Source organism: Pararge aegeria, chromosome 11 (genome assembly GCF_905163445.1).
Source record: "Pararge aegeria chromosome 11, ilParAegt1.1, whole genome shotgun sequence".
Classification (NCBI taxonomy): Eukaryota; Metazoa; Arthropoda; class Insecta; order Lepidoptera; family Nymphalidae; genus Pararge; species Pararge aegeria.
Window position 1 is genome coordinate 4,333,271 of NC_053190.1, and position 26,181 is coordinate 4,359,451.

At 36.0% G+C, this 26,181-nt stretch overlaps 1 protein-coding gene across 1 annotated transcript in view; it reads right to left on the reverse strand.

The window, feature by feature from the left end:
* Positions 1 to 26,181, reverse strand: part of LOC120627290 (dnaJ homolog subfamily C member 10-like) — a 71,992-nt gene that overhangs the window by 26,162 nt on the left and 19,649 nt on the right. Inside the window, exons 2-7 of the mRNA XM_039895234.1 lie at positions 18,350 to 18,467; positions 11,062 to 11,269; positions 7,715 to 7,860; positions 5,647 to 5,770; positions 4,953 to 5,067; positions 683 to 906 (exon numbers count right to left, since the gene is read on the reverse strand). Coding sequence (XP_039751168.1) covers positions 683 to 906; positions 4,953 to 5,067; positions 5,647 to 5,770; positions 7,715 to 7,860; positions 11,062 to 11,269; positions 18,350 to 18,467 — 935 coding nt within the window. The remainder of the gene's footprint in view (positions 1 to 682; positions 907 to 4,952; positions 5,068 to 5,646; positions 5,771 to 7,714; positions 7,861 to 11,061; positions 11,270 to 18,349; positions 18,468 to 26,181) is intronic.

Genomic DNA, 26,181 nt, shown 5'->3' on the forward strand with positions numbered 1-26,181 from the left:
ATTCCGTTACGTTTCTTTTTTCTTTTTTGACGTGACAACGTCTTATAAATTGGTTTGCCGGGTGACACTTCAAGAAACTGCGTTACGCTCAGCTCACGTTATGCGCTCACAATGAGAGCGAGTGAGAGGCACGCGTCCCTTCCACTCGGGCATGGTTAGCCCGCCTAAGAGCGAGAGAGACAGACATAAAAAGTGAAAGGCACGCGTCCCTTTGTAGTAAACGCTGTTTCATTGTACGCAAATGTATTGCAAGTTATTGTATGTATATTTGTATATAAATACGTATGTATGTGTAAAGGTAAAAATAAAATTTTGTTAATATGAAATTCAGTGCGAGTTTCTTTGTATAAATTAATGTTTTAAATATAATTCTTTGTATAAATAAATGTTTTAAATTGTTACTATTATTTCATCCTTCTTCCTACTATACGAATGAATATTCACATTAAAATTATTTTACCACTCAAAGTCGTTGTCACGTAAAACTTTCGCCCGTATACCGACTTTACAGGCAACCAATTTTTTTTTCCTTTTTTATTGTGAAGGTATCAACAAGTTTTAAGTGGAATTGGGAGAAGGTGCTGTAAATGTATGTGGGATTATTCTGCTGTTGCTGTGGAACAATGCAGAAAACGATTCTAAGGCTGTGTTAGGCTAAAGAATGGCTTATTATTCTACCTACCCAATCTCTATACTGCTGAATGATACACCGCCGCAGCAGTACACTGAACTTATACAATTCGTGTGGCTTGTTGATGACGATGATCATTTTTCCGCGAGAGTACTTGGGCTCCTCTGCAATGGCCGCCAGTGACATCTTCTCCGTGACCTTGTCGTTGCTGCGAGCGCATTTAGCTGCCAGCAACTCATTGAAGTTACCGTATTCACCGTTTGCTATTTCTAATACTGGAAATAAAAAATAAATTCAAGTACGGGAAATACCGTATTTTACCAAATCTCAAGGTAAAGAACATTCTAGAATTACTGAAAGGTTATGCCCGTGGGCCATCAGCCTTTAGTCGTAATCTGCTAAACGATAATAAAAATTAACTTATTGTAGGCTAAATGATAAGAAATGTGGACGATAGAAGAGTAAAGAGCAGAAATGCCCACGGTGAGAATAGGACGGATGACTTGTCAATTTTTTAGAGAAACCTCAGAGAATTAACAAAATTATGAATTCAAATTTAGAACAAAATAATTCGATTGTCTGCTAAAATTTACTTAAGGAAGTGAGTATAAACAGGCTGCCTCGGGACGTCGTAGACACATAGACGGTTAAGTTTAGAGACGTTGAGTTAAGAACACAATACAGAATCCTCATTCAGCCTTTATTGAATGCAGTGTGTCCAAAAACAGTAAAAAAGCCCCGCGCACTTCTCACTTTACACACACGGAATGTTGCTTGCTCACAAACTTTTTCTCATTTTATGGTGAACGTTTAGAACATAAGAGGTAAAATAATTACTGTCAACTGCTGAATGAAATGAAGTGACCAACAGTTTGTTCGAGAAACCATTCCAAAGTGTAGTTTGGTTTTTGATGCTTCAATATTAGTGATTTACACGATTTCTGTATGTTCTTACTTCTGTGTTTAGAAGTTTATACAAGTGAATGAAAACCGAAAGAAATTATAGTACAAGTGAAGATAGTGTTGCTTTCTTTTGTAATTAAAGAGGTTGATAAAAAAATCCTCCGAACGCCAGATACACTGGCAGTTCCTTCGATTTCGTAAATGTTTATGGACGGTAGTCATCACTAAAAAATAATTTAAACTCGTGTTTACTTGTTATAACGTCAATTTGCATAACTTACAACTTTTTTTTTAAACTATTATTTATTTTCCACTTTTTAGTTTGGTTTATTTTAAACTGTTATTTAATCTACTATCAATTCCGTGATAACTCTAAGTAACTGTAATTATTTTCCAAATTATTAATGTGTACGGTAAGAGCCACCATTACCCGCTCAGGAATCTATATTAAGACGTAACTACCATAACAGTCCCTACGCGGGTGCTGCTGAGTGCCCGATCAGAGTCAGAGCCCATGTCTCTCGAAATGCAAGTTCTAATTATTATTTAAAACAGGCCATTAAAAAGTAACAGCTAACGCCATCTAGTAGCTTAATGGTTTCTGTGGAATTTGTTAGGTACGCGAACGCCATCTATTGGTAACGCCATAGGTTTTTAACATTGTTGGTAACGCCATAGGTTTTTTACATTTGGGTCTAGATGGCGCTGTTGTAATTAGTAAAAAATCTTATTTTTTATTTTGAAAATTGGAATAATCTTCTCAGATTAGTGTATTGTCATCAGTCCTCGATAAATCTACAAAGTTTGAACGAAATCTAGTCGTTTAAAGTGGGTCAAAATCGCGCCTAAAGAAGTCGGTTACAAACATACAAACATACATACAAGTGAAGCTAATAAAAAGCGTGTAAAATAGTGAGCTAACTTCGTCTAGCAATAGCTTCGGATAGTTTTCCTAGACTAAAGAATGTCCTATGATCAGGATGCGAACTACATATTAATTTTTGTGTCGTCATTAGCGGTTATGACGTGCGTAGGACCTCAACCTTTATTTTTTCAGATTTTTTCCCTACTTTGTAAGACCAACCATACAATAAAACAAAAAATATCTGACGTGCGCTCTCTGTTTATCAACTTTTTCTGCTAGGTACTTGTTGCGGTGTTTTATTTTACGTAACTTCTGTAACTGTAACCTTTGGAATACTTGACAACCTTCTTATTTGAATTAATGAATATTCCACCATTTTATTTTGTGCCCTTTACAGCGTGATATTTTAAAACAACAAACTGTGTTGTTTATTTTGTGTTATTTCCTGAATTAACGATAATTTTATTTATCTATCTAAAATTCTTGCTTTGTTTAAAGATTTATGTGCCCCGGAGAGGACGTTAAGCTGCCGGTTCATCACTAACATTTATTTATTTGTTAGCTTTTAAAGGGAAATGCCGTACTAATGTCACATAAACCAATGAAGTTTCCACTACATTTGTTATATGTAAACGATAAGTGTAAGCTCTTTGCTTAGGGATTAAGTACAAAGCGAAAATAACACAACAAAATGAAAAAAAAAGACTTTAAAAAGTTTATAATAATTATTTTCCTAAAAGTGACAAACATACCGTGATTCTTCCAATATGAATTGCCGTGTCGTGACGGCAGATCAGAATATAGTTGTCGCTACCCCTTCTTTTCCCGAGGGTGTCGTACGAGACAACTTAGGGAATATATCGGAGAACGGGCAGCAGCATCTACCGATGCTGCTACTACCATCTACTGCAATTACCAACCCCAGCGTGGTGATTATGGCCAAACTCTGCCGTTTGGTGAGACCTCCCGTTTAGAATAGAATAGAATAGAAAAACTTTATTGCAACACAATAGGAAAAAACCCAAGGAAGCTTATACTAATGGTACTTAGTTCTAGGGTGCAAAGGCGGCCTTATCACTAAGAGTGATCATTTAAAGGCAACCTGGGCGTGCAAAGCCGATAATAAGGCGGAAAGTTGCAAAAAGGTGAAAGCATGTTACAAAAAATAAACTAAACTTACATGAACATACGTACTATATTTACATAATAGCTACAAAAATACCGGTATAAATGTATATATATACATACATTTGTACCGGTACCATAGATAATTATGATATATAATAATGCTATTATAATAGAGCTATATAATGCTATTATAAATAGTTCAGCAGTTGATTTATTTATAACAGCAGTTGAACTATTAATTGAACAACTAAATCGTGTTAGCCCAGTGGGTAGGAGCTCGACTTCTTTCGGGGGGCCGAGTTCGTATCCCAGCACGCACCTCTAACTTTTCAAAGTTATGTGCGTTTAAAGTAATTAAAATATCACTAGCTTCAACGGTGAAGGAAAACATCGTGAGGAAACCTGCATGCCTGAGGGTTCTTCATAATGTCCCAAAGGTGTGCGGAGTCCACTAAACCGCACGGGGCCATCGTGGGGGACCCGTGCCCTGTAGTGAGCCGGTAATTGGTTGATGATGATGAGTACGAAACCGGGTTAAACTAAGGACAGTTGAAGGTATGATGACGGGGCACTACACACTAAACAAACACCTTTCATTCCAGGTATAACTGACAGCCCTCTGTGCACAGCATGCATGGAGACATAAAACACCGATACACGTAATGCTCCAATGCAATGTAATGGTAGAACAACGCGCTGAACACCTTGGCTCCTCAGCAACACGCCATGAACATTGAATTAAGAACATAATATATAATCCTCATTCAGCCATTATTGTATGCAGTGTAATATGCTACGCGGAATTTGCAAGTTCACGAACTTTTTCCCATTTTATGGTAAACGTTTAGAACATTACAGGTAAAATAATAACTGTCAACTGCAAAATGCGTCAATATTAGTAGTGTACACGGTTTCTGTATGTTCTTAATTCTGTGTCCATGAAGCACTAGGCGACTTGGGCGGCCTAATAATGTTCTGGTGTGAGCTTGGTTGGCTGGAGTGATCTGGCCAACCAAGTACGAAGACAGGCCCAGGAAAAGAAGAAGAAGAAGAAGAAATATGAATTAATTCAGCTTGGTGGATTTAACCTCTACATTACGATGAGGTATGTGCCCAGTAGTGGGACGATAAAAGTAGTAGAGCTTTTTGTGACAGAGCTCGTTCAGGGAAAGCAGCATAGTTGCAATGCCGTGTTCAAGTCTGAAGGGCGTGGAGGCTTAACACCTTTGTCTCAAATCGATGGAGACAGGGCGGCATGTGTGTGCAAGGAAGTGCTCCTTGCATGCCCTGTGGACGGTTGCTCTGTTTATAGGCGATGGTGCGTTTATAGGCGATGGTGCCACTTGCCATCAGGTGGCATGGTCCATCAATTAGTACAATAAAAAATTATACGCATATGATACTGATGGTGATGATGGTACGTACCATAGTCCGCTGGGTTGTGGTACATGGGACATTGAAGGCCAACCGATGCGAGGTACGGGACCGTGTTTGCGCTTGATCCATTGTAGATGCAGAGTCCGTCGGCCAGAATGTACACCTGTGTATATTGTACCCATTGTAATAAAATCAGTAATAGCCTTTCTTATACTTCAGCGTCCCTAAATTTAATTGGTTTTTTATTGCTGTTGACGGCCGATTGGCGCATTGGGCAGTGACCCTGCTTTCTGAGTCCAAGGCTGTGTGTTCGAGTCCCACAACCGCAAAAATGATTGTGTGATGAACGTGGTTTTCTGTGTCTTGGTGTTTATCTGTGTATTATAAGTATTTATATACCTATATTATTCATTTAAATAGTCATCATTTATCTTTGTACCCATAACACAAGGTACGCTTACTTTGGGGCAAGATGGCGATGTGTGTTAACATAATGTTCTCAAACGCGCACGTCTCATTTTCCCTATTTTATGGTAAACGTTTTGAGCATAAGGAATGGAGCGACTAACCGCCTTTTCGAGAAACACTACTAAAGTGGAGTGGGTTTTGATGCTTCGATGTTAGTCGTGTACACGGTTTCTGTATGATCTTCATTCTTTGGTGTTTATATTCGGCTGACTTGAAATGAAATGAAGGAAATATAAATGAAATTAGAAATTGAATTTGAATATTGCGCTCGTACCTGATCGAACAGTTTGTAGACAGAAGCGGGAGGCTGGTGGATGGTGCAGACCACAGTTCTGCCGGCCCGCGCCAAATTCTTCAACATTTCCATGCACTGCACAGACGTCATACTGTCTAAGCCCCTGGAATTAGTCTATAATTGTAAAACTAGAATTGTTAGAGATTGATTCTGGTTTTTTATGAGAAACATCTTAAGGCAAGGGTGAACCTGATTGTTGGCGTGGAGATACAGGCCGCCGCGCCGTGGCGACGATTCGCCATGATATATGATGGAATATATGGGCAATACTTAATTTCTAAATTTTAAATATTTTGTTTTAATTTTGATACGTTTTTAATAAAAATATCATAAACAGTCAATATTTTACGTAACAAATTTGAAATGCTTTTCAGAACGCGATGTCTGAATTTGTTATTTTATGCATACAACTGGTAAAAAGTTTCAATGTTTCTTTTATTTTTTTTTATTTCCACAAGCGCCGATTCGTATCCCTAGATAGATAGATAGATAGATATGAAGAATAACGTCATTGCAACAAAACACAAAGAAACAATACAAAGTAAAACAAAGACATAAGTGCATACAGGTAGGGTGCAAAGGTGGCCTTATCACTTAAAGTGATCTTTTAAAGGCAACCTAAGAGTAAGAAACTATCAGACAAGTATTCTCTCCAGGTTACTAGCTTTTACCATACATAGTGTTCCAGTATCGGTTTAGATGCTCAGACGTACGTCCACTAAAGTTTATTTTTTTTAAAATAAACGAGAGTACGAGATATAGAAACTTAAGGATAGGCATTGTAAGAGTTATAAAGAGCCTACCCTTAAGTTTTCTATAACTCGTATTGGAGATTTTCTTCATTTGATATCATCTGCATACCCTGTACTGCCTGTACATACCCTCTAGGCTCTATGCACGCAACTGTGTACTTTGTGGAGAGTTGATGATTATAGGGTGTGACTCCTTTTACATACCAAAGAGATAGACAGAATTAACGTTAATATTTTCATATAGAAAAGAACAGTGGACTTTCATATCGATGGACTTGGGCGATACTTTTTATCGCGGAAAAAACTAATATATTCAGTCTAAGTCGCATAGGTATAATATTAATTAATGCTAGTTTATAATAAATATTTCCATTTGAACTATCTCAACCTCATAAATACCAATTAACTATAACCAAGCAAATTTTTTGTAATCACCAATTAGGTAAATATCCACCTACGTACTACTAGTAGTAAACAATATGTAAAGCGAGATTGTTTTAACTTGACGTGGAAAAAAGTAATGGTTTCGTATATTATGTAAATACGTTTTATTATTTTACCTACCTACTAGGTAATTTACTAATATTATAGAGGTGTTCAAAGGATGTCTGTTTGTCTGTTCGTTATTTGTTTGTTACTTTTGTTCGGCACAATCGAAGCAGCGATCTTTGATGAAATTGAGCACATATGTTGCTTTTAGCCTGGAGTTGGACATAGGATAATATTTATCCCGGGTAAGATGGTGGTTAAAGTTACCCGTGGGTATTTAAAAAAACAGCTATTGTTATTTTATAATCTTATAAAATATATATCATGGAATTCCCCAAAGTAACGCCTGCTTCTATCCAATCTTTTATATTTGTTTATTTTATAATATTGTATTAGTGTGTAAAAACAAACAGCATGCAAGTGATATTTTAAAACGCACATAACTTAGAGAAGTTAGAGGTGCGAGCTGGGATTCGAACTCGGCCCCCCGAAAGTGTATCACCGCTTACCATAAAAAGCATATAGCTCCGAAAAGTTAGTTGTGCGTGCCGAGGCTCGAACTCGGTCTCCACGAAAGGAAATCCGAAGCCTTACCCACTATCAGTGGCGTGCACTTCATACATGCACAAAAGCACTGCATATCCTAAAATTGAAACATAGCCCGTATAAGAGGAGGATTTTTTTACATTTTATGCAATTTTCCTGCTGTATGCATACCCTGGTAAGAAACCCAGTGTACGCCACTGCCCAGGCTATCGTCGCTTCTATATTTATATTAAATTACAATGTCATAATATATCACTTACGTAGTTGGTTCGTCCAGGAACAGAACGGGCGGGTTATCTATGAGCTCTACAGCAATGGAGACTCTCTTTCTTTGTCCACCTGACAAGTTGCAGCATCTTGTGTTCTCCGTGCCGATTAAACCTAAATTTTCTAGCACTTCTCGTATCTGAAACGTGTGATAAAATTTAAAAAAAAAAAGACAACGTGTGTGTACTAATGTACACTCGTTAGAAGTTATACTTCTTTGGCGTAACAGGATAAAAATAAAAATTTTATTTTTCGCCTTATTCTACGTTTACAGATATAACGACACCAACAATAGAAGAAAGTTATTTAATACATTGAAAGTTTTAGTATAACGCATTTTGTGATATTTAACTAAAAAAAGTTTATTTAAATATCACAAAAAAAATATTTCTACATATTTAAAAAGTTGACATAATAAACATATTTAAATTTGGAATACTAAGAGACTCATTATGGGACAGCCGATGTTCAACCAACATTAAAATATGAGAATTTTGTACAATTGAATCAATTAAATCACCGGAATGAGCCCGCAGACTTCGAAAGTGTACACTGTCAAACCTATGCTTAACTATAGCTAACTTCAGGGTGTCGGATTTTTGTGAAGGTGTGCGCGCAGTAAAAATTTACTCTCATCATTTTTCATTAAATCACCAGAAGAAGTATAACTTCAAAAAAAATAAAAAATTGCGCCCCATCGTTGCCGTTTACGCGGCAAAACGCGGGCAAGAGTTTGTCTTCTACGACTATTTAGGGCATACTGGTGTAACGGGTTCGATGCCCGGCATGGAAAATTTTGGAATTTATAATTTCTGAATTTTCTCTGGTCGGGTCTGGTGGAAGGCTTTGGCCGTGGCTAGTTACGACCCTACCGACAAAGACATAAGCTATCGGTGTTCCGGTGCGATGTCGCGTAGAAACCAATTTGGGTTATGACTACCGTACTACCATGTGTGTAAAATATTTTCTTACTGTCTCGTTGGTCTAGTGGTACCCACTGGTAAATATGTTCAAGAACGGATCACGAGATCTTAGGTTCCTATTGGATTTTTCTGTTAAAAGATTTCTCAGTGGCCTGCAGTTTGAAATTGGATGTGTTCTTTTATAACTTGTACTGTATTTGTGATAGTTTAAATTTGACGATTTACAAATTAGGATACAAGTATCCTGTAAGGCTAGCAAGCGTGGCACGTTAAAAAATACGTCTACACATTATCTTGTCTATCTCTACAGAATATGTTTAGTAAATTTCGTAGTTGTAGTTTTTGTTTTTGTCTGTCTCATTCTTGATAGCAGACGTAGAATACTTTTTGTACCAAGAAGTAGGTGTAAAGGGTTTTTACAGATTTTACAATAAACATTTAATGAACTTATTATTGTAATTTTTAGTTTTTCCACGTTGTTTAGCCTCGTCTTGAAGTCGGATCAGAGATTGTATAAATAGAGATTATCAATGCATTTAATTGAATTTAATTCAAAAGGTTTTGAGGTTTTTATTTTTTTATTCATCTCACTAGATTTAATTGAAGTGTACGGTTCTTGCTCCAGAGATGGGCGATAATAACTGCGACCTAGTTTTGCAGTATAGTTACCCTATGTTCGCCTTATTTTGTACTTTTATTAATTTACTGTGTAACTGTTAATTGAAATAAACTTATTATACATAGTATAGTATTATCAATTTATACATAAAGTTAATGTAAACTACACCCAACTGTAGTGCGTAAAAAATCTACTCTGCTTACGTATAAATACCGGGTTATTTGGGTATCGCGGGCCAAGGCGTCAGCCTTGTCATATGTAAAAGTGAATATTTACCTATCTGAACTGTTATTAAAATTTACCAACCAACTTAGGTGGCCAGTTATTTTGGTGTCAAGTTTACAAAGTGTAGCATAATTATTACGTTTAAATTTTAATTACGTTTTGTTTTTTATTACGTTTATAGGTTTAATAAGAAAAAATATATTATATCTTTATATTATAAAAATTAAGCTCAATTTGCTATACTCCGCGAAAAGCAGGAGAATCTGTATGGTGTAATTTACAATTTTTTCAATCCTTATACTCCACACCAAAGCTCCGAAACCGATTGAAGAAATTATTATAAATTTGCATCATAATATATCATGGATTTCCGCAAATTAACGCCTGCTTTTATGCTATATTACCTACATCTTTATTCATATAGCTCAATTACAGACTCTTTTAAGCATTTGTGTGATTCCTATTTACACTTACTTAGTTTTACTTTCCGAAATTGTAAGGTCATAACTACTGTAAACTTAATAGCTTCAAGGGTTATTAAAAAACTGCGAGGTGTTTTTTTTTATATTATCAAGGCCTCACCGTATTATTAAAATAAATAAGTAGTCAGGTAATCCTTAAAGATATAATAATAGTTATGATAGGCGTTATGAGCAAAAAAATATAAGCGGCGCCGAAACAATTTTTTATGAACTTTTAAAACCGGCTTTAAATTAAAATAAATATATAGGGCCTTTACCGTCGAATTAGCGTAACCGACAAATTAAATTTGTTCCAAAAGTTGTCGTTTAAAAAATATGTACATAAGTGTTGATTTGTCGGTTACGCTACTTCGGCAGCAAACGCAATTTTTTTTTTTAATTTAATTAAAAATTTATCCGGCTAAGTTTGTTGTAGGCTCTTCTTAGACCAGGGTGCGATTGGAACCCTCGTTTAGCTTTAGGTTTAAGTTGGCGAACTAAGTTATCACCACCCCCTTACAATTATGTAAACATATATGTATGTACGATTCATAAGTGCTTGTGATAGGCCTACATGAATAAAAAAAAATTGAATTGTAAATTTAAAATATTATTTTTTAGAGCTTAATTATTCGGTCACCATTTCACAATAAAATTTGTTAATATTAGAGAAATCGGCTAATGATAATGGTTGGAATTTACAACTAACATAATTCCTGCCTTATCGATTTAAAATAAAATAAATTAATATCAATCTTATTTTGTAAATGTAAAAATAGAATAATCCTAAAAATTAGTGCACATATTCTACTATTAGATATATCTACAAAGTGTGAACGAATTCAGACCGTTTGAAGAGAATCAAAATCAAGTCTAAAGGAGTCGGTTACAAACAAACATACTGGTAAATGATAAAAAGCGTGTAAAAAAACTAGTAATCCTATAGGTACCTACTACTTGTTTGTACCCAACAGGCTCCGAGAGTACTGGACCGATTGAGAGTATACTCAACTGAAAATATGCTATAAAAACAAAAACAAACGCGGACGAAGTCGCGGGCAGGAGATAGAAGCCACCCGGGCTTCGCGGGCAGGAGATGGAAATGTACTCACAACAGTATTCTTTAACTTAGGATTCAAAGTGTTTCCGAGTTTTAGGTCTGCTGCAAACTGCATCAATTCTGCCACAGTGAAGAGCGGGTTCAGACGGTCGTCCTGTAGGATATAGCTGGTCCGCTTGCGGTACTCCTGGGAGTCCTTGTTAGAGCCTAACTCGCAAACCATGTCCCCGGCGCGGATGATTCCTTTTAAGCCCCTGGTCCTGGAATAAATTTTGAATGAATTAGAAGTAGAGCTTTTTGTGACGGAGCTCGTTAGGGACATTTTGAAGGCCGATTGGCGCAGTGGGCGATCCTTCTTTCTGAGTCCAATGCCGTGGGTTCGATTACCAAAACTGTAAAATTTGGCACAAACTAATGAATATTTTAATGAGTTATATTCGTTTGGTTAAAGGCAAAAAGGTGTCTTCGTTCAGACTGGTCAAAATTATGCATAATCTGTGGTCGGTATAAGTTGGAGTACAAATTCAAAATGACAGGAACCCAGATCAAAAAGGAAGTCATATAAAATAGCGGCAAAAATAGAGGTACACCGGAGTACAGACAGAAGTGTCATGGGAAGATTGAAGAAGTTGTCTCTTTGTACTTAGTTAATTAACTGTGTGCTATAAGTTCAGATAGATTGATGTTTGAGTTTATAATGTGCTATGTTGTAATTTGAGATACTAAAACAATTAAACGTTGTAAGATAATTAAACGTTGTAAAAATAAGGGGTTTCTTTTACTAATGATATTACAGATAAACACCCAGACACTGAAAAACATTCATGTTCATCACACGAATATTTTCCACTTGTTAGATTACCTCCACAGCCTTGGACTCCGAAAACAGGGTCGCTGCCCACTGCGCCAATAATCCGTCATTACGTGAACGGTGTAAAGAAACCCGACAGGGTTTACCCGTACACCGGAATTCATCGCCCAGCCCTCAAAATTGATAGCATTTATGGCTGTGGATTATAAATGCGAGAATAATTGGTAGCATTTATGATTTCACACACAAAATAATAGCCTGAGCTAATGTGGTATGTGTTAAGTGCTAAAAAATTATCACATGTCACTAGACGTGTTAGTGCATAACGTCAATTTCCTGACTTCTGATGGTACTTAAAATTTATCGACAGAACACCCCAAAGCTAAAAATGTTAGTCTTATCCGGGAATCGAGATTACTAACATCGAGACCGACTTTTCATCATCGTCATCAACCCATTATCGGCCCACTTCAGAGCACGGGTCTCCTCCCGTAATGAGAAAGGGTTAAGGCTGTAATTCACCACGCTGGCCCAGTACGGATTGTTGGACTCCACACACCTTTGAAAACATTATGTAGATCTCAATGGCATGCAGGCTTCCTCACGATTTTTTTCCTTCGCCGTTGATGTAAGTGATATTTTAATTACTTAAAAGTTAAAACGTTCATAACTTAGAAAAGTTAGAACTGCATGCTTTTTTAGCAAGCCCAGCAATCAATTTAACAATCATGTAATTATGTGATGGCAGGGGGCCAACCGGAATAGCGGAATAGTGTAAGCCCTTCTTATTTTCATTATTTTATTATTCATATAAATATTCATCAGTCATCTAAGTACCCATAAATAAATAAATAAATATACTACGACAATACACACATCGCCATCTAGCCCCAAAGTAAGCGTAGCTTGTGCTATGGGTACTAAGATGACTGATGAATATCTTTATAAATAATATACATAAATATTTAAAATATACAGATAAACAACGAGACACTGAAAAACAATCATGTTCATCACACAAACATTTTCCAGTTGTGGGAATCGAACCCACGGCCTAGGACTCAGAGAGCAGGGTTGTGCCCATTGCGCCAGTCAGCCGTCAATATGGCGCAGGGGCGCGATGCGAAACGGTGGGTCGGGGCTGTGTCTAGAACAGAGGATGAAGTCTGTATTTAAAACTTCGAACTAGAAGTCGCGGTGATCCGCTAGTGATAATTATATTATTTAAGTTTCGTGCTAGTGTGCAGATACAAGGAAAATATTTTTAATAAGGAAAAACTTTATAGCGGTATTAAAATTACCTTTTTAAAAAGTAAAAGAGTTTTTGGAGCAGATTACTATAAGGTGCATTTTGTTTTGATTGGATTTTTATCATTTTATTACATCTCGGCTTTACCTGTGTAATTAATTAGTTTTAATTTATACGGAAGCTTTGCGTTACAGAAACATGGCGTCATGTCGAGAGTTAATATAATGAGGGGCCCGAATTTGCTGTTGAAATTTTGTCTGGGTTGTCGGTCAATGAAAAAAAAGGTTTGTTGATATTGTAAGTCACTCTCATTGTTTTACTCTTCTCTGTCTACGGTTTTACTACTCTCACTAGCCCGCCCGCTTCATCTGCCCGCGTCATCGTCCTCAATTGTTAAGGTTTTGAAAAATTGCGTTGGAACAGTTTATTTACCCGGGCTTCAAATATTCACAAATCAGATAGGACTTTGAATTTAGATACAAAAACTATCTTTGACCCAATTTCATGTCATTATGCAGAACAAAAAGAAACACAAATTATCACAATGAACATTATTAATCGTAAATAACCGTACCGGGTTTCATGTTACTTATAGTTTTACTCCCTATCAAAATTTACTGCTAGTAATTGGGAAATGTGTAACATAAGCAGCACCTAAAATTTGTTTAAGCCAGTAAGATGGACGGTTGACCAAATTTGGAGGTTTGAAGGAGAATTTAGCGAACTTCGACTTGAGCTTCTATCACCAAAGATGAATAGTAAGTGCTATCGGAAGCATAGCACGCTCACTTCTCATAATTTGGTTGGTAATATTATAGGTGGACCAACAAAATCTCGGAGTGAGCAGATGCCTCCGACGTCTTGTGAACACTGTCAACTAAGATTTTTTAAAACCAAATTAAATATTCAAATTAAAATCTAGTTTTTATGTTTTCAGTTCTTTAATGAATTCAACAAACATGGCCGATATTTTCGCAGTCAGGTTTTTGTGTTTTTTCTAAATATTTTTTTGATTTCAACTCTCCACAGTGCCAGCTAGCTAAATTTTGTATCAACTGAGATACAGAATAGCCTAACTGATCTAAGATATCGTCATCATCATCAACCACAGTCTATTAAAGTCCCACGACTGGGCATAAGTTTCGTAGACCCACAACCAATCCGCATAGTACAGCCATGCGGATTGGCGGGCTTAAAATTATAATAATCAGCTTAATGGGTCAATTTTAAGTAACAAAACAATAACACCAATACACAAATATAAATAATTCCTCATCGAAATTGAATCGGACTAAATAATTAGCACTTCCTTTCAGATTAAAAACGAATTATCGAATACAAACGACAACGCATAAAAAATTATGCGATCGTTACAGAGATTAGCGTGTTAAATCAAACAAAAAATGATGCATTATTATTTACAGACGGCCGATTGGCGCGACCCTGCTTTCTGAGTCCAAGGCCGTGGGTTCGATTCCCATAACTGGAAAATGTTTGTGTGATGAGCATGAATATTTTTCAGTGTCTGGGTGTTTACATGTATATTCTAAGTATTTATGTATATTATTTATAAAAATATTCATCAGTCATCTTGGTGTCCAAGTAGTAACACAAGCTACGCTTACTTTGGGGCTAGATGGCGATGTGTGTATTGTCGTAAAATATTTATTTATTTTTTTATAGTAATAATTGATGGTCCACCAGCCACCTGATGGTAAGTGGGAAAACCTCGCCTAAAAAACACTTCACAGGCCATGCAAGGAGTACGTCCTGCAACATGCCGTCCTGTGACCAGCAATTTGTAGCGTAGGTTTTATGCTCATGTGCCTGCTAATTACACTAGCAACAGTGGCGTGCACTGGGTTTCTTAACAGGGTATGCATACAGCAGGAAAATTGCATAAAATTGCAAAAATCCTACTCTTATACGGGCTATATTTTAATTTTAGGATATGCAGTGCTCTTGTGCGTGTATGAAGTGCACGCCACTGACTGGCAACCACGTCCTTCAGACCCGAACACAGCATTGCATTGCACTTAAGATCAGGTGGGAACATTTATTTATTTATTTATTTATAGCCTTTTTAACAATCTTATCTTACTGATTATTTAGGTACTTATTGAGACACCGGTTACGCTTGATTGTTTGCATAGGCCTCCCCCAGGTTCTTCCATGCTTCGCGATCATGGGGTTTTCTTGTCCACAGAGGTCCTGCTGTCGCTCTCAAGTCATCTTCCCACCTTCGGAATGGTCTTCCCCTTCTTCTCTTACCGTCTCTAGGATACCACTCTTTTATATCTTTAGCCCAATTTTCTTTTTTGCTTCTCATTAAATCGTATATGTTCCCATCTTAATGAGAAGGTGGGAACATATACGGTCTAAAATACGTAGTGCCATTGTAATGAAAGGCATATGAGGCTTAAAACTTATGCCTAAAGTTGATGAACACTAGGCTGGAGGACGTTGTAGAACGTGTTCCTCCTATGACTTATTCAGTATTCTTAGACCAGGGCGCGTTTGGAACCCTCGTAGCTTTACGAGTTGACGAATTTATTTATCGACATCACCTCACTACGATGTCATGTTTAACATGTAAAGTACGCATCAAAAGTGCCATCTGTATGCCTATTTGAATAAAGATATATTTGACTTTGACTTTAACTTTGACTTTATGCCGCGCAAAGTGTAGCTTTAGTTTTAAATTAACGAATTTACTTATCGCCATCAACTCACTCCTATGTCATATTTAACATGTTATGTACGCATCAAAAGTGCCATCTATGTGCCTACTTGAATAGATAAATATTTGACTTTGACTTTATGCCGTGCAAACTGTTATTCTGTTTACGGGCTATGGTTTACCACTAACTGCCAGTTACAAAGCCTTTAGTAATTTGATGGCTTCATTCAATGACTTTTTATAAGTATTTAACTTCAGCTAATCGCGGCCGGGTTCAGCTAGTGTATTATTATTATATTATAATGATGTGCTAACGGTACGTTGTCCTGTCAATCATGTGCAATCATGTTGCAGGTCATCCCTACTAATATTATAAATGTGAATGTAAGTTTGTTTGTTGCGCTTTCACGCAAAAACTACTAAACCGATCATCACGAAACTTTGTACTTATATTCCTGAAGGTATTAGAAGTAATATAGGATGCTTTTTACCCCGAAATTAAGCTCAGTTCTCTCGGGAGAGGAGGCGAAAGTGTTTGACGATTTTACACCAGGCTTAGATATCCTAAATACATAAAGTGCTGCCACATTTATGAGGCACTTGTTTTTCGAAAAAGAAAAACAAAAGCGGGCGAAGTCGCGGGCAACAGCTAGTATCGTTATATATTTAAGTGTTTATTAAGATATATAATAATAAATATTATGACCTCGCTTGCACGTGCCGAGATTAAAATGTAAGAGCTTTATCTTTATTCAGATGGCCGATTGGCGCAGTTTGCAACGACCCTGCTTTCTGAGCCCAAGGCCGTGGGTTCGATTCCCACTACTGGAAAATGTTTGTGTGATGAACATTAATGTTCTTAACATCGTGGTTGCCAACCATCTACACAACGTGTAACTGAATTACGAAATACTGTTGAAGGTTGCATACGTAGGTATAAAGAGGTTCATTTATTTTTCCATGCAAATTAATTCAAAATATTCTAAGTGTTTACTTATGACAACCCTAATGAAGATAAAAGACCGACACACGCATAGTACCTACGCTACGCGACGCGTACAGAAAAAAAAGTGACAGGAGTCACTTGATTTTAATTTTGCATGTGATGTTAGGGCTGTGTCTGATTACTTTCAATAAAAATTATTGCTTTATTCAAAAACTATTACGGTGCCGGTTTCTAAGTTAAGTCTCCAGAGACAGTAAATAATGTACCTCTAAAGCATGTGAAATAATATTTCGGTTTCCATTTAAACCTAGATTGTACCTAAATCTCATTCGATTAAAGATTTTTCAATGTCCATCACTGTCAAATAATTTTGTAAAATATGAGCTTTTTAGAAGAGCTCATCAAAGGAAATACAACCTCCAGACTTATGTCAAGCATCATTGCGGAAAAATGACATTACTCTTAACACCTACGCCACAAGTTGATGGGCACGTCTACACACACGTTTTGACAGCTCTCAATACGGGTATCGAATGAAAGTGCTTGACTAGCAGAAAATTTACACTATATCAAAAGTCAGGGGTCTTTTATTGTTTAATAAATTTGATTTTAGTATTCACTAACAGCTTTACAATGAAAATAAAAAATAATCTTACCCTATAAGCTAGAATTACAAGTTGTTTAGTTATGTAGTAAGTAAGCACCGTGTGCTTAATGCTCATGTTATGATTAAACGTTATTATACGGGTTCGTTTTACCGTAGTTATTATATCATCAAGGATTCATTGTACTGCGCCCGAAATAATGCCTTATAATCTGCACAAAAACCATTTCACGGTAAGCAATAATGACCATTTAATTGATGTTGAACATTATGCAATACCTTATGATGAATAACTGCTTTGTTAATCTATACTTATAATAATCTAAACTTATAATAATTTAATAATAAAAGCATGCTCGACTACTACTACGGACCGCTTGAGCCCGTGAAGTTCGCACCACAGAGTATAGAATGCTTAGGTAATATTCCCTCCAATTTTATCTTTGTTAATTATAACTACTTACTCACTTGCAAAGCAGAGGACTAACTACCAAATTATATAGGGCCAAGGAAAAAAGTATTGAAAAAACATGAGGACAGCATTAAATAAAGAAAAAAAAAAAATCATTTATTTCGACCGACTTGGATCATAAATGGTTAGTAAAATACAAAGTTAACTGTTAGTGAACTTAGCCTAACTTAACCTAAATAGTTTATATAAAACCCTTCGAGCATGCCCGATTGGAAAGCACGTGTACCATGCAGCAATGGCACAGGTACTGACAATCAGTCCTGCCAGCAAGTACCCTCAGAAGGCCGTTGGAACTAGCCAGAACCCTGCGCACCAAGGATGTACACCGTTTTCGCATGATCGTGTAGAAACAATCTATATGCGCTTCGGCAAACATCCCTGACGCGCTGCAAGACCGAGGCAATCCCATCAGCATCCTGAACGCATTATTGTACTGTACGCGCAGGGCACTGTACTGAACTGTACTGTATTAAACCCCAGAAAAAAAAAATAACGATTACCTACATAAAACGGTACCCCCATATTGAAAGATCTACTACTAATAATAGTATTTAGTTTATTAATAACAGTAAACTCACGAGAATCCAGTAAGCGCATTTAGAAGTGAAGTTTTTCCCGCACCAGAGGGACCCATTATGGCAGTCAGTTGCCCCGACTTGAAAACACCCGACACGCTCCGTAGAATCGTTTTTTTATCTGCAAAAAAAGAAAACACCATTTGGATTAGCCGGTTTGGACTAACAAGTTACCTAATAAAAAAGGCCGCGTGAAATAAAGACGCACATCAGATATGTATTTATTGTAGACCATCTAATACCAACAATTCCATACATATTATATGTACTCCCAAACAAAATCTAGCAGAAAAAGACAACCGGTGTTTTAATTTAGCAGCTAAAAAGAAACCTTTTTAGCTGCTAAATTAATGTCGGCTGTTGCGGCATTGGACGACTGACACCCAACAAATGACTATAAAAGCGATCCCGGCTTACTGACAGACACATACAGTACAAATAAAAAAAGAAAAAAAATTGACAAAATATTCTTTGAGTAACCTAGTGGTACCTGCTTAGACAGGATACTTTACAATACTTTCCCTAAAAGGTTAAAAAGGGTATGGAAGTTTGTATGAAATTCTGTCATTTTATTTCCTTTCGGTTTTCAGTTTCTGGTCATAAAATAATAAACCTGTGTAGTTTTGAAAGTTTTTGAAAATACTACCCCCATATAAAAATGATGATTTATAAAAAACGTTTTCTTTTCTATACCAGAGTCTTCCCGTTTTCTATGGTCTTAATTCCTTACATTGGACAAATGCACATGCAAAATAAAAAAAGAATAAAAAAAAGAATTATGGAATGCAAAAAATAAAAAAAAGAACTGTGGAAGACGTTAATTTTTAAATTTTCAAATCTTACCCATATTTTATTTGCTATGAGATTTGCCTGTAGCTGCCTGATCTACGAGATATTGTAAAACTTTCGTAGACGAAGTTGCTTGCGTCCACTACTATACTAATAGTAATACTAGCTGACCCAAGGAATTTCGTATACACCAAATCGATTATTACAGGCTTTAATATCTTAAAAAAAACCTAGACACTAATTGCAGCGCCGCCTACCAGGTAAAGTTTTATTCCCGGGTGGCCCGCGGCATTTCTCTTGCTTTTTGCATTACTATGACCGTCGCACCTTCTAAGCAATAGGTTCACTTTGAAAAATTTAAAAAGCAATTTGATTATTTTACTATCAAATATTTATAAAACTAGTTGTTTGGATAAACATCATAACAGGAATATCCCCATCTTTCGGGTACAAACCCGTGTTTTGAATGACAAATTATAACAAAATGCAGTTATTGTGACTTAGCCATAACAGTTAGACATATAGCCTCACGGATTTTTTTGTAGATAATCATGATTACTTCAAACATGTAGTCCTTTAATTTTATGTATCATCAATCATTTTCGCGGCGTACGCCAGTAAAGTTCCAAGTCGGTATGGCATCTGTAGAAAACATCGTTATATTTCAGCCAATTTACAGAAAACAATAGTAAATACATACACTGAAACCTTCCGCATGAGTCACTTTGTTCATTAGTGAAAACCGTATGAAAATGTCGCGCCCAGGCAGAATAGGGATGATAGATAGGATGATAGGATGATACGCATGTATTCGATCGTTGTCCCATATGCCCTGCGCCATGTTGTTAACTGTTAAGAGTAATGTCCTTTATCTCCGACAATATTTATCAGATCTTCATTAAAATTAAACAATACATGCCTGATAGTATACACTTTCAAATAAAGAAAGAATTTTTAAATTCGGTTTAAATTTAACGGAAGTAAAAGTTATAAATATTTTCATCCCATTTCCCGTAGGAAACTTATTGTATCGGGATAAAAAGTATACTATATGTTGACCCGGAATATCAGCTACCGCTATACCAAATTGTATTTAAATCCGTTCAGTAGTTTTCACGTGATGCCCGGACAGACAGACAGACAAAAATTAAATAAAAATCTGTTTTGGACTCGGTATTGATTATAAAGCATCCCCCGGTCAAAATTTTCAAAACATATTAAATGTACAGAAATCTTCCAGTTAAAATTTTATTATAAATAAAGATATAGATTAATATGGTATTAATAAGTAATGGCGCTGAAACGCCGAGGCTTACGAATGGACTGATCCACAAATTTAAGGTCACTCAACGAGTTAAATATCAATCGATAGTCAAATCATTAATATCTTCTAAACATCTATTTGAATAAAACGGCTTTGAATTTGATTGGTATACGATCCGGTATACGATGGAATTCCGCAAAGTAACACTTCCATTATGGAAGCGTTACTTTGCCGAATTCCATCATATACCGGAGAATCTTTATATGCATCTTTATTTGCTCCGACCATCTTTATATGCGAGTGTCGGAGCAAAACGTGCGTAGATAGAGCATTGCGGACGATCTGTTCGGTGTTGAATATAAAGATTTTCGTTTTTTCGCAAATTTTGCTGTATTTAATTGGTCACATGCGGAAGTCTGCACGTCACCGACCACATAGGTTCAACACCTTACGCCCTTCTCTGAAGTTGAAGTTTATTTGCATTTTTTTTATTTCATTGTTGCCTTTTGTATATATTATGTTCGGTTTAAGATATTTGTTAACTTTTTATATTATTTGTTCAACGTAATTCAACCAAAGGAAACTGCGTTATTGTACACAATATGTTAAAGGTTATTATTAACAAAAGTGAATAATTCCGTTTACAACAACAACAACAATTACTGTCCACCAGTCCGTACTGGTCCAGCTATGATGTGGACTATGTCTTAAACACTTCTCATTGTGGAAGCAGACTGTTGTCCTGCAGTGGCTCGGTAATGGGTTGTTATGATGGTGAACATTATTTAATTATGTCCATTTTATAGTCTATCTAAGTATCTGTAATCTATACATATATATTTCTAGCTGACCCCAGCGCCATCTGTATAGCTGATTTATGAATATAAGCCATCTAGGGTGCCACCCAAACGCATACCGAAATAGTTGGAAAATACAAAAGTGCACGCCTCATAATCTCATTCATTGCAATAAAATTGAGATTATTTGTAGATAATAATTAAACTACATTTAATTATACCGTGAAAAGTAATAGGCGTCTAAAAAAAAAACCAAGATAAGTGAAGTATTTCGCTCGTTATCGTGACCACAAGATACGGAATCCGCACATACAGACACACGGACGTCCAAGAGAGAACTTTTAAAACATTTTTTGAATTAGATTAAATAATAAAAAGAGATTTAAAAATATCATGAATGTTAAAAATAGTGTATTTTCTCAACATTTGTCTATTTATATTCACTTATAAAAGCAATAAAGAATAAAAAAGTGACATTTTAAGTTGGAGAATCACTCTGTAATACTAATCAAAATAAATATAATAATCAGACAGTAATACCCAGCTCAACGCTTCGCTTATGAGGCGTGCAGAATTCATTCAAATCGGTCCAGCCGTTTAGGAGGAGTTCAGTGACATACACACGCACACAAGAAATATATTTATAAAGATTTAGCAACGTTGTTTTCCAAAAAATATCCATACAAGTTTAACAAATAATAAATTTATTAAGAAACTTATCAACAGATTACATGATAAATTGAATATAGAAAACGGACGTCAAAAAGGAGGAAGTTATAATTCGGTGGTTTGTTTTATGTATTTGAGGGGATAGTTCCGTCATATATTTAGACTTTCTTCATTTTATGTCATCTGCATACCCTGTGCATACCCTAGGGTTAAATAAAAAATACCAGAAAGTTCTTTGCCTTGTAGTTCCTACCATTAAAACTAATAACTTTTATTCTAAGTACGAGTTTTTCAAATTCAGTAATCATTTATCTCATACAAAAATAATAAATAAATAATGTATTTTTTCTGTCAAGTGACTGTGAAATCCAATGTCTTTGATTTTATCATAAATTCAATTACTACTTAATCGCGCCACATATAAAACTGAGCGGTGATAGCGCATTGGGTAGGAGCTCGACTTCACTTTCGGGGGCCGATTTTGAATCCCAGCAAGCACCTCTAACTTTTAAAGTAATTATAATGTCACTTGCTTCAACGGTGAAGGAAACGTGAGGAAACCTGCATGCCTGAGTGTTGCACATAATGTTCTCAAAGGTGTGTAGAGTCCACCAATCCGTTTTGGGCCGGCGTGGTGGACTACGCCCTTAACCCCTTCTCATTTTAGGAGTACACCCGTCTTTTGTAGGGGGGCGGTAATCGGTTGATGTGATGATGATGATATAAAAATGCAAATAATTTGCGTATCAGTGGTATGAAAGCCGGGGCTTAGGAATTAGCGACAATGCACTCAGGCCACGATTGCCGGAGAGAAACAGGTTCATGCCGGCATTTTCAAATGCATTTCCAGTGTTTTTTTTTATTCCACTACAAGTTAGCCCTTGACTGCAATCTCACCTGGCGGTAAGTGTTGATGCATTCTAAGATATTAGCGGGCTAACCTGTAGTTATACCCCTAATCGGTTTCTACGCGACATCGCACCGGAACACTAAATCGCTTAACGGCACGTCATTGTCGGTAGGGTGGTAACTAGCCACGGCCAAAGCCTCCCAAATTGTCTCAGCCGGGAATCGAACCCGAGACGTCCTACTTAAATTCACAGCGCTTACCGTAAAACACATGGAATAAAACGTTAAAGTTCAATTGTATAGCCAGGGCAGACCTACATACTCTTAACTTTTTAAGGGCTGAGAGGTCGCCGTTCCAGCATCGTGGGATCCTAACGTCTATCGGTTCTCCGAGCTTATTCAGATAATTATAATAACAAGGCATTTGGTTATGTAATGTCTTTTTGAGATAATGACAGACCAATTTCAACATACACATTAATTTGTACGCTACTCTGATTAGATGAGTGTCGGCCATAACTTTAATCTAAGGTCACCGGTATTTGGAGGTTATGAATGAAGCTAAAGGCCGGAATACACATGCCTGTAACATAGATCAGCTTACATACAAGTTAATAGCACATGCAAGTTACTAGCACACAGAATACATTTGAATGAAATTTACGTACTTGCATCCCTGTAATTACAAAACGTATACACAGAGCTGTACCTGGCACTCTTGCATCCTCATTTACACTCAGTCAATCAGGGCTTAGAACCGGTTTGAATTTACCGGAAAATTATGGTTAATAACCGGATTGTTTTAATGTTCTGTGTTATATCGGTTAAACAAATGAAAGAACCGAAATGCTATAGGTTCTTAATGAGCGAACAATATCATATCGTTTATTAAACCTAATTAACCGGTTTATGCAAGATGCGCTAGTCCCTTTGACAAATGCCTAGCCTAGTGACGCATGCGAGTCAGTGGCGTGCACAGGATTTTAGACCAGGGTATGCATAAAGCAGGTACATGGCATGAAATGGAAATATTTCCCTCCAATACGACTTATATCAAATAATTTGGGTATGCAGTGCTTTTGTGCGTGTATGAAGTGCACGCCTCTGATGCGAGTCCCACTTATGATAAAAATGGTGTAGAGACACATGCATAGCGCAACACGACTCCTGTTGCTAATACAGCGAGTCGCCCCGCCGCGACCGTTTATTTTAGTAGGAAAACTTTATACTTTACACGAGAGTTAGATTAAATAGAGTTGTAACAAGGGAAGTGACTTTATTATCCCTTACCCGAGCTCCTAAAATGGTATGAATTATACATCTTTTTACAACAGATTTGTGTCGATTCTTCTAAATCAAGATGTTTAAGAAAAAGCTTGATTTAAGGAATAAAAATTACTTGTTTACCCATAATATGACGACACTTTTGGCAAAGAAAATGCAAGCAATTTAAGAATTTTTTTTTGCATGGATTAACTTATGATCATATAATGTCCGATTGCTTCATTTTACTAGTACTTATCTGTTAAAAGTTGGATTAAGAGAAAGGAGAACTTCGGCGTAAGTACATCTATGCTTATCGTAATTCGACAAGAAGACATGGATAGTTCCAGTGTATATGTTACCGGCAACGGGCAATCTGTATAATCCGGTACTTTATACATTACGTAGGCAATGAAAATGAATGAATGAATATTAAAAATGTGTAGGTAATGTATTGACATATAATTCATTTTATACTTTGCCTAGGTATTCTATACAATGCCTAGGTATTGTATATGACAATGGTTACCAGCTGGCACGTACCTGCAGCTGGTATGCAAGTGTGTTAGCTAAAGGTGTATTCCGACCTTAACCGTACACGCGGATTACCTCAAAATCGTGCGGCACGTGCTTTTAGAGCATTCTAAATCAATGATTTATTACGAAATTAGGTAACACAAGGTCAAAGTCAAAGTCATAACATTGTTTAAGCAAACATCAGTAATTCAAATAAAAGACACAATTGATCATTAGATAGGTACCTACACAGTTCTGAATTGCACTGAGATGACTGTTTATAATCCTTAGTTTCTTACTAATAGTATAAATGTGAAAGTGTGTTTTTCTGTTTGTCCATCCTTCACGTCCGGCGCTGAGCAAGAAAACAACTCAATTTTTGGCATAAAGTTATTTAAAAGGGTGGAAAGTTACTAGGCTACTTTTTATACTAGAAAAATAACCGTTCCTACGGGATTTAAAAATAAATCGTAATAAATGAACGCGGGCAAAAGTTAGTATATAATAAACATAAATATTACACATTACATAAATATTACGTAAGACCAGTATAAATAATAAATTCCCAAATTTCCGGAAAATGGCAAATTTGAATTTTTGATTATAATTAAGAATTAGAGATACATAAATTCTTTATTACACACAATTAAGTGATAAAAACAATAATTATTGGAAATAGACAAAGAACAAAATCATATAATTTATATATTTTAATATTATACATTATAATTTTTATACATTATATTATACATTATTAAATATATTTTATTAAAAATTTGTATTTATTTAGTGTTGTGTTAGTTATTCTTGTGGTCTGGCATTCTTTATTTTTGTTCTTATTACCCGTCCCTTGGCTCAAATTTCCCCGGTCTCCTCTGCCTACAAATTTTACACCGAGGAAGTCGCGGGCAACCGCATGTTTTAATATTATTAGTAAGTACGTAGTTACATGCATATTGAATTGGCAAAATGACAACATTATTTATTTTTACTCATTTGCTGTTTTTGGTGCGACTGCATTCTGTTTGTCAAACAATTAGTGCTTAATATTATGCAAAGGCACTAAATGTGTTAATGTATAAATGCGAAGTGTTTTCATGTGTTAGTCACAGAAGAACTGACCTTAACGACAAATCAACAAATACTTGGCTAGATTGTATCCTAGAAACACCCCACCTTTGAACGTCCCACAACGAACGGAAATAAAAAAAAAAAAATTATACCTACTAATAATGTACATATAAAATACGATTTTATTCGATTCCAAATTAATTATACGTAGGGGAAGACGTGGGCGTAGACGCTATTTAATAATACAAATTTAATTAAATACGTGATTAGTCATAGAGCAATTTGTAATCTATTTTATTGCGATTAAGTGTATGCAAGTAATCTGAATAATAACTTGAACGCACTGTCTTGTTGACCGAAGTAAGCGTGTTTTCTGAATGTTATAATGAATTAACGGAATTCACGACTGTCTATCTATGTGTGTGTGCGTTATATTCATACAAATTAAATAATATTTTTGTAATGTACATCTGTAACTGACTTTGTATACGTTTTGGCTAGCTGTAACTTGCTGTAAGTATACTAAGGATATAAATAAATAAATAAATAAATAGTATATTACATATAACGTTCAACTACAGGTGGTATTGGATCTTGACTCGGACCAGCTATAGTTT